This window comes from Lathyrus oleraceus, unplaced genomic scaffold (genome assembly GCF_024323335.1).
Source record: "Lathyrus oleraceus cultivar Zhongwan6 unplaced genomic scaffold, CAAS_Psat_ZW6_1.0 chrUn0275, whole genome shotgun sequence".
NCBI classification, from domain to species: domain Eukaryota; kingdom Viridiplantae; phylum Streptophyta; class Magnoliopsida; order Fabales; family Fabaceae; genus Lathyrus; species Lathyrus oleraceus.
This window is the reverse complement of record NW_026112666.1, coordinates 63230-74063: the sequence shown is the minus strand read 5'-3', so window position 1 is coordinate 74063 and position 10834 is coordinate 63230. Positions and strand designations below refer to the sequence as shown.

At 31.1% G+C, this 10834-nt stretch overlaps 1 protein-coding gene across 1 annotated transcript; it reads right to left on the bottom strand.

Moving 5' to 3' along the window:
- Positions 1 to 3381: 3381 nt before the first annotated feature.
- Positions 3382 to 6973, bottom strand: LOC127113355 (alpha-L-arabinofuranosidase 1). Its single transcript, XM_051046484.1, has 15 exons — positions 6806 to 6973; positions 6650 to 6704; positions 6268 to 6476; positions 6059 to 6180; positions 5779 to 5932; positions 5596 to 5665; positions 5316 to 5461; positions 5136 to 5234; positions 4769 to 5032; positions 4552 to 4623; positions 4333 to 4436; positions 4183 to 4239; positions 3891 to 4086; positions 3662 to 3805; positions 3382 to 3477 (listed from the first exon to the last, which is right to left on the bottom strand). The coding sequence occupies exons 1-15, from the start codon at positions 6971 to 6973 to the stop codon at positions 3382 to 3384; spliced, it is 1956 nt and encodes a 651-aa protein (XP_050902441.1).
- Between the last annotated feature and the right edge of the window lie 3861 nt (positions 6974 to 10834).

The window sequence follows — 10834 nt, the reverse complement described above, 5'->3', positions numbered from 1 at the left end:
AATTTGATTTAAAAGATAGAATGGAAGTAAAAAAATGAGGATTCTTATTTCATTTTTCCATAGAGAGTTCACATGCACAAAGATTTAATTACCCTTGTAATCCATTATAATTCACTATTGACAATGTTGATATCTTAATCGTGGTTTAAAAAACTTCATTAGGGTTCATCTCCTCATTAACAAGAGATTATACCAATAATAGACAATGATCATGTTATTATAGAACGTACCCATTAAATCCTCCCCCTTAATTAAAATTTTTTCCTCAAATTTAGAGATTTACACGAACAAATGAAGGTACAAATCTTGCATCTCCGATTCCAGTTCCCACGTGGCCTCGTCCGGGTGTGATTCTTCCTAAAGGATTTTAACGATGTGGGTTTATTTCTTCCTTAACTCCTAGATGGCACAATCCATTATACTTCGTGGTTGAGGTTCGAAGAAGAGAACAAACTTTACTCAACCATGTATGGAAAAATAAGTAGAAGCGAATCCATAATGAATTAGAATGAATTGGTAACCCTCTCTTATGCACTTCCCTTATAATTGATCATCTCAAATAGGAATGATTTGATACACAAATCCTCTAGTTAAATAGGAGAATTACATCCATGTCTTGATTGAAACTAAAATAATCAAACCTAGATTGCAACTTCAAATCCAACAACTGACTTTGCCAAATCCTCTCCGTCATGTCACATGTAATACTCGGTTGATAATTAGGATACTATGCTAATTATAAGTCCATGCAAACTAAAGATCAATATTTTGAAACCTTTCCAATAGCTCTAGCTCTAACACCATCAATTTAGCCATACACATTTCCTTCCTGGGTGGTACTTCAACTAGAAATCATAATTTTTCACATATTCCATCCATCTCCTTTGCCGCATATTCAATTACTTTTGAACAAAGAGCTATTTCAGGATCTTATGACCGGTGTACATTTCAAAATGAAACCCATACAAATAATGGAACCACATCTTGAGTGAAAAAACAATAACAGCTAACTCAAGATCGTGCGACTGATAGTTCTCTTTGTGAGGCTTCAACTACTGAGACACATACACTACAACCTAACCATTTTTCATTAGGATACCTCTTTATCCCTCCTATGAAGCATTAGAAAATACTTCATAAGATTGATTAGGATTAGGAATTATTAGAACGGGAGTGGTGGTTTACTTCTTTTTTAACTTGATAAAACTCCGTTTGCACTCTGAATTCCAAGGAAACAAAATATCTTTTCGAGTGAGTCTAGTCATTGGCAATTCCAATTGAGAAGAGCCTTTGATAAATCTCTGATAATATCCAGGCAGCCCTGAAAAGCTTCTCACCTGAGGAGCGCTCTTGGGTCTCTCCCAATTAATCACAACTTCCACTTTTGGAGAATCCACTACTACACCTCCTTTAGATATGACATGACCAAGAAACATCAATTTGGTCATCCATAAATCAAACTTGCTAACTTTTTCAACAAGTTACTTTTCCTGCAAAACTAATAGAACAATCCTTAAATGCTCCAAGTGGTCTCATGAAGTATGGAAGTAAATTCAAATATCGTTCATAAAGATTACCATAAAATGATTAAGATAACGTTGGAATATACGGTTCATGTAATCCATAAAGACGACGATACCATTAGTCACTCTGAATGGCTTTACAAGGAATTTTTAATGATCATATTGAGTCCTAATTGCATACTTCGGTGTATCAGAACTTTTCACTAAAATTTGATGTAACCCAACCGTAAATCAATCTTTAAGAGAATGCATGATCTTTTCAAGTGATCCTGAAAGTCATTGATCTTGGGTATGGGTATACTTGTTCTTGATGGTAACTTTATTCAACTGAAGTTAGTCGATGCACAGATGCATCCCATCATCCTTCGTCTTCACGAACATGAACAGAGCTCCCCCTAAAGACACACTCGGCGGATGAAATCTTTATATAACAAACCTTCAAATTAACTCTTTAATTCTCTGAGCTCGATCGGCGACATACGCTACATGACAACAGAAACTAGAGTCGTTCCAAGAACTAGATCAATGGAGAATTCCACTTTGCTTTCAGGAGGTAGAGAAATGACATCCTCGGGGAATACTTCGAGAAAATCACAAACTACTGGAATTTGCAAGACATTCATCTTTTCACTCGAATCCATTGTGAGAATTAAGAGAAAGACTTTTCTAACTTAAACAAACAATTTTCTAGGTTTACCGTACCTTCCCAAATAAAGAGTTATACCCCAATAGATTGAGTATAACTAATTTGTTAATTCGTCATAATACTAAATAAATAAATAATTTTAAGGAATAGACGCAATTAACAAATATTGAGATACAAAATTCTAAAAAAGGTCTGATCGTTTTTAATATATCATATATTTAATCTTTTTATTTTATTTTCTATTAAAAACAAAACCTTTATAAAAATCCCCAATTTTTCATATTTTGTACAGTAATGTTGTTTTGTTGAGATTAAGCAATATTTATGGATACAAGTTTATATTACTTAAGAATGATTTAGGACATCCGATAAATTATCCATTAATATATTTTTTTCTTCTCGTGAGTTCAGTTGGATTAAAATTTAACACGTGGCTTCGCATAGGTGGTGATTTTTACTGTTTGTTTTTGAGTTGTATATAAGATTTTTCTCTTTCTTTTGTTGATTTGTTTCTTTTTATTGGATGCTTTTTCCTTTTGTTTTAGTATTGTCGAAAAAGAAAAAATAACACCAACTAAAGAAAGAAGACACCCAAAAACACTCAACAATACCAAACACACCATCACCAAAAGCAACAATCACAGTCAATATATTAAATTACACTTCATACATAGCATTTAAGTTACTTGGAAATTTTATTATTATTATAATTATTATTATTCAAAAATTCTATTATTATTATTATTATTATTATCATCAATGTTATTATTATTATTATTCATATACATGTTATAAACAAAGGATTATTACTCTTGAAATTATTTCAACCAATGTATTTTACTAAATTTGTTTAGAGTTTTATATTTGACATAATTATAATTAGTAAAACACACGTATATTCTATATAAGTCCGATATCTACAGTTTTTGAAGGTAACAAAACTTTCCCTTTCTTTATTTTCAATAACCACATCTCTACGGGTCACCATATTTTAATTTTTATTATATATCTAAAGATTGCAATGTGTTGTTGTCTCCATTTAGTTTTAATGTATCAAACTTTTTTTTGGCTTAAGTACATTTTTTTATTGATTTTGATATTAAAATTCATAAATAAAAGAAATAGAAATATATAAAATGCATATGGATGGTAAACCGAGAAATACTTTAGGTAATAGAAATAAAAATGTACATATTTATTTCATTTACTCCTTTAAATTAATAAATCAAATGATGTAACTGAATAAGGAGCAAGTTCAACATTCATGTCATTGCTTGCATTTTCAAGTGAAGCTCTTTTGGGTACAATCTGTACATATACAAAATGAAACAAAATCATGTATTAGAATTTTTTTATATATATAATCAATGTTGATTAACCTTAAGTTTAAACAACTTTAAAAAATTTAAATTAAAACATAAAAAAATTCATTTCAAAATATTACAATATATATCTATGACAAACTACGTATTTTGTTTAAAATAAAGTGTACCTTTGTTGGTTCGGAGAAAGAATTTTCATCCATTTTATTTAAAGATGTAAGCATCATTTTTGATGAACCAGATCGTTGCACATTTGATTTTAAATTATTTATTAAAATCTCTAAATTTTCAATTGAGCTTCCAAAGTTTACTACCTGCAATAAGTGCACAATCAAATAATTAATAATTAAATACTTTAAATCAAAATATATTCCTTATAAAAAATTTGAGTTATTTTACCTTGACTTTTAGATAATTTTTCCCATCTTGAGAATTTGTATACTGAATTGCAGAAGCAACAATCGAGCTAGAAGAATTGTAGAGAGTTGAATTAAGAAATATTGCTCCATTAGAATCAATGAAAAATTGTTGGAGCCAATAACTTGGAGTTCCATAATTTTGATAAGTGTTGAATACAATTGCATCTGGTATCCAACTGTTTCATATAAAAATATAAATTAAATAAATCATATATTTATTTACATACATAAATAATAAATAATAAATAAATGATAAGAAATTAGAAAATTACTATTTGTCATTTGTGTTTACAAAGAGTGGTGCATAAGCAACCATGCTGACGACATCGCTGTAGAAAATTGAAAAATGATTAAATTTAACTCAAAAAACACAAACTTTATAAATTAAATATCATAAAATTTTATATATAATAAAATCTAACCTATTTTTTTCAAGTCCAATAAGAAATGCAGCTTCAGCCACAGCTGCATAAAGGCTTCCATTGCCTGCATCTTCCTTCCAAACAGCATACTCACTAACATATGCCTATAAATTGTAATTAATAAAACATGAGCAAATTTATATATCAATAATATTTTACATGCCTATTTTACCTTCTAAATTAATCATTTTTAAATAAATAATTTTTTAATAATAAAACCTTTGGACCGGATCGTGGTGCTTTATCGAATTTGGTATACTGGGAAAACATGTCCTTAGAATTTGTATAAATCTAACAATTGAAAAAAGTATTAGTAATAATGTAAGATACTCAACCTAAACTCAAATTTAATAATTATAAATAAATAATAATAATATTAATAGTAATAATAATAAATTGAAAAAACAATTAATAATTAAATCAGCAATATTATTACATGAAAATCATAAAGGTCTGCAGGATGATTTAATGGATATTGAGAACCATCACAATTTGAGATAATTTGAATATCAGGATATCTATCTTTTATAGCTTTATAGAACTCGAGATAATTTCCTTGATAGTTATGTTTACCACAATCTTCATTCCCAACTCCAACATATCTCAAATCAAATGACTTTGGATGTCCCATGGAAGCTCTAAGAGAACCCCATTTTGATTCTGGAGAACCTCTAGCAAACTCAATGCCATCTAGAGCTTCCTAATAATTAATGATCAAAAAGTATAAATAACAATTAATTAATTAATTAATTAAAATATAAATATAATCTAGATAATAAAAAATAATATTAAGGAAATTATACTTGTACAAATGGTGAAATTGCAGACGTATTAATTTCATCATGATGACTAATACCATTATTAAACACCCATATTGGATATGCACCAAGATCCTCTGATAACTGTTTAACAAACAAAAAAATTATTAATTTTTAATTTAATAAAAATACAATTAATATTTAAAAATAGAAAAGAAAAATTACTTGAAGCCCTTCAAAATAACCAAATCCATCATCGGTCCAATACTTCCATATATCATTATAGTGGCCAGGTCTCTCTTCCCATGCTCCAACTGTATCTTTCCATCTAAATGCATATTTAAGGTAATCTCCTTCAACATAACAACCACCTATATAAAAAAATATAATATATATTTATCACTTAATAAAAAATTTAATAAAAAAAAGATGGAAAAGAATAAAAAAATTCCATTAAAAAAACAATTATTCGCAGTGATTCCAACTCAATATTATTGTATCATACCTGGGAATCTAAAAGTTTTTGGCTTTAAATCTGCCACCATTTGAAAAAGGTCATTTCGAAAACCATGACCCTGTTGTGTCCAATGTGTCCAATAATGATTAATGAGATAAATTCTTATAAAAGAGAAAAAATTAAATAATCTAAGAATAAATAAATATAAATATAATTCTATGCATAATATACCTTATATGTATCTAAAGGCATGGCTGAGATTTGATCTAACCATAATACTCCTTTTTTGTTTGTTGTTATTTGTAGGTTCGAATTGTGATTAGTGCTTTTGGCTTCAAGAATTATTTCCATCTTACTCCACTTTGTAGCATTAACTCCCGAAGCTCTGATGTTGATTCATTAATAACTTAATAATTAGTTTAATTATGTTTCACAATAATAAAATTAATGAACTTTTATTAATGAACAAGACGTTGTTTCAAAAAATTAATTAAAGAAATAGAATTATAACCTTATTTTGGTTGAAGCTAGTTTAACACCATTATCAGATCCAACAAATGAAATTTGTAAATTAATTCGACCAAGTGATCTAACATAGAATACTACTTTATATTTCTTCCCTTCCTCGATATTCTGATTATATAAAACATTGTAAAAAATATTATGAATACCTTTAATTTTTCATATGATAAATAAAATGTTGTATTAATTGATACTCACCATTCCCCAAAAACCAGGATTGGAAATACCAACACCACCACGTGGACAAGATTTTCTATGACAAAGAACATCCATACGTAATGCAATTTTATTACGCTCAAAACAAGAAGAACGTTCCGTTGATACAATAATGGATGATTGATTTTCTCCAATAATTGTCCACGGATAAATATTTGAGGTCCCATTAATGGAACCTTCTGCTTCAAAACCTGAAACATTAATTTACAAAAGATATAATATAATGCAATAGATCTAACAGTTGAAAAAATATTAAAATGGAAAAAAAATTACTAACATAAATTTTCAAAGAAAATACATGAAATTTGTCTCTTATTAGAAAAATAAATTCAAAGGTGAATTTTTTCTGTGCGAATATATATACCTCGATTATTCACAAGTTCTGCCCATAATCCTCCAGCTCCCGCATGATTAATCTCCTGAAAAATATATATTACATCAATGTATTATAAGATAACACTACCAGAGTACTTTATCTGGAATCATTAAATTTATTAAAGTATATTGAACTGTAGTTTACTTCAAAAAATGCTCCAAAAAATGTATCTGGAATAAGCCTTCCAGAACCAGCATCAATTACTAGTTTTGATGTGATCTCATTGGCATTAACACCATAGTGGCATGTAGAAATAACCAAAAACACGCCTAAATATAAAATAAAATAAGTGAGAGAACTTAAGAAAGACATTGTAAATTTGTAATGTATTTTTGTTAATCATTTTCACTCGTATTTATCAAGGAAGAACAATCTATAAATTGAAGATAGTGATAAGGATGATGAGTTGTTAACAATATAATATATAAGTTGGATGTTTTCTATTTTTAAATTAGATTGTTATGTACTAACGTGTAAAATATTCTCATCATACCTCATAATGGATTATTGTGCAACTCTGTCAATAAACAATTAATATATATTATTTTTACATCTATTGCATAAATGGGACATCTTTCCCCATCCATCACTTGTCTTTCAGGTATGACCACGGTACGAACTTAATTCACTATTGGAATATCTTTCCCCTCCTACTACCTCTAACATGTTCTAGACACGGGTCACTGAATCAATTATCGAATGGAACATCTCTCCACTTCCAATATCTCTTACATGAGCTAGACACTCTAATATATATTATATTTCCTTCCCTGGTCACCATTTATCATAGTCAGACTCGATTCATATTGTAGCACCTCAAATTTGCACCTATCATTGTACATACCATTTCATATTAGGTCATAGCATATCATGTTCCATTGCATAACATTTGCATTGTCCTCAGTTGCCTCAAGAGCAAGCAAGCAGAAATTAGGTCAAACTGATCAGGAGATCAATCCACCAAGCAAGCAAGTGTGTTTCTCAAGGAATCAAAGCCCTAGGGTTTGCCCAACAAGTTCACATGACTTGGAGGTCTATTTGAAGTGTTCAAGTCAAGGGTTGAAGGCTCAGAGGTCATCAGTCAATGCATAGCCAGGCAAAAACCCTAGAAAGTCAACAGTCAATCAAGGCAGTGGATGGTGGCCATTCTTGTGGAATTTGGGCACCATGGTCAACAATCAAGAGTTCATATGTCTTGGGACATCATTTGAAGTCAAGATCTCAAGGAATTAGGGTTTGGAATTCATCAGTTCATGCATAGACAGTCAAAAACCCTAGAAAGTCAAAGTTGGTCAACTGTGGTTGATTCTTTGGTTCTGATGGATGGAAATGGTTTGAAGGAGCTTATTCATGTCCTAATAGACCTTATATGTCATGGCAATCAACATCATGGGAGAATTTGAAGCAAATCAGAAAAATTCCCAAAATAGAAACTGGACCTGTAATTTCAACTGCCAAAAATAGAAACTTCTTGATCCTCAACTTGCATCATGATACAAGCTTCAAATGAATTTTTGCCCAACATGAAAGTTGAAGATCTTGTTCTCCCATTTTCAAAAAGTCCAAGAACTCTCAAATCCCATGTATGGTTGTCAAGATATTATCAAATCATTTTCACAAAATCTTGAACTTCAAAGAGGCATATCTCTCAAGCCATAAGGCCAAATTTGGTGGGGTTTTTTCCTACAAACCACATTTTTCATCCTCTTTCCAAAAATATAAACTTCATGACCTAAAACCTTGCCAATCAAAATGGCATTTTTGGACCTTTTTCATTTTAAATCAAAGTTTGACCAAACTTTGACTTTTTGAATTAGAACTTTTTTCACCATTTTGCCAATTGAGATTGCTTTCATATCATATTTGAGACATGTTCCAAGCTTAAATTCATGTTCATACCACCCTTACACCATAATTTTGGCAAAGATGCATAATTGGCAAAATGTGCAATTTGGCTCCATTCAAACAAAGCAAGCTAGCAACTCATGAAACAACCAGAAACAGCATTTACAAAGGTCCTGTACAGCATCATTAAGGCCCAAAATCGTGCCATTCACACCTCTCTATCCACTTAGGTGCAGCTTAGCATTTTTGGCATTTTTGTTCATTTAATTAAACTTGGATTAGCATATGATTAAGTGAGCTTAAACAGAAATATAAAAGGTGTTTCTCAGCATTTGCAACCCTAGTTTTTGGACAGCCACCAAACAGAAAACTTCATTATTTCCTCTCTTGCAATTTGGCATTTCTGCTCGATTTGAAAAAACCCTCAAAGGCCACGAGGAATCCTTGCATCATTCATCATTTGGATCATATTGTAAGGCATCTTGAGCCCTTAAATCCTAACTGGAAGCTCCTCTCCTCGTTCTGTTTTCACCAAGGTCCATTCATGGCAAGTTGTGGTTTGGACATTTTCGTGCATCATTGAGCCAAGCAACCTCAAGTATCCTTCATTGCAAAGCATCATCTCCATCTGTTTGCACTTAAATCACCCAATACATCACTGTTTCAACAATTTCTTCAAAACCAAGTAAGTAATCGACTTCCATTATATGCCTTGCTATGCCATGTGTATGAAAGGTCCTTGAATGCTGATTCTAAAATGCTATGCCTTGCTTGAAATGATGCTCTTATGATGGAGAAATCTGAACTTTCATTTCCAAACACAAATATGCTTTCCTTCGATTTGATTTGTTTAGGTCGTTTTAATGGAAATGCACACCATATTCGTGTTGCCTGATGTTAAATGATGCTGTTGGTATGTTTGATTTGAATTCCTGAACATTTCGAAAATCCAAGTTGCATGAGGATGTTGATTGTATGCTGTTCATGTTGAACCTACCCTGTCCAGATTTTTTCCATGGTTAATATGTGCTTTGTTGTTGGTTGATGTTTACATGATGATAGTTGTTGCATAAACATTGATGCTGGTTATGTTCACTTTGTTCATGGTTGATAAATGATGATGAATGCATGCTGCCATTGCCAAACCCTAGTTCATATGCATAAAACCCAGGAACATTGAATGCTATTGGCTCGGGTACTGTTGTATTGGATAGTAGCCAATCACAACATTTCGTTGTGTGCTTCAAAACTGTGTCGTTTGGATTAATGAGACACAGAATTACATTTGTGCCATCGGTTGACCACATGTTGACCTTGTTGCCATGCTATTTTGTTCATACCTCATCCAATTGTTCTCCAACTTGCAAAATTAATTTCTCATTCGTTTTAATTCCAAAAATTATGAAATCTTTTGCATGATGATCACCAATGAGTCTAGTATTTAATTATGATTTTTAATGATTTTTCCATTGGTTGGATTTTTTATGGTAATTATTTTCCCAACATGTATGCATAAATGATACCCTTGGCCATTTCAATTGTGAAATAATGATGTTGCATCCATTGAGCTTGAAATTTTTTATGGAGAAACTAGACATGTTGACCTTTGTTTCCATATAGAGTTTGTGGATTTCCCATTTGTGGTTTGCTGGATATGTTTTTTTGAAGTTATGTGTCACATTTGGTGTCATACCATGATCATGCATTTTCCCTAATTTTGTTCACATGCTTCCTTGCATCCAATTGACCCCATTTTTTGCATGAATGATCCTTTGTATGTCTATTTCATGTATGAATTTTCTTGGATTTAATCTTGCTGTTTTCCATTTAATTGTGATTTTTCTTCCCTGCCTAGTCCAAGGTTGACTTTTTGTGCTACATGTTGCCAAATCATTTGGGAAATTCTCATACCATATTGCATGATCATGAAATTTCATATGTGATAACTAGACATCTCAAACTTTGCATTGGTGTTAATCTCATTCATTTCCCATCTGTTTTCAATTTGATATGATTTTTTGAAGTTGACCCATGCTTGTTGACTTTCTTTGTACATGCTTGAACTTGGTTTGACTTCATGATTTTAGTTGACTGCCTTCCTCTCATCCAAATGCCATGAAATTTTACATGTCTACCATGCTAGATGTTAGGATTGAGGGTGATTTATTTGATGATTTTTGAAAATGTTTGGGTTGACTTTTGATGCAAGTCATTCTGTTGACTTTTGTATGCCTTCCTTTGCCTTACTTTGACTTCAAATGTTCATGAAATGATCATAATACATGATTTGAATGTGAGCCCAATTGTGATAGCTTCTCAAATGTTTGC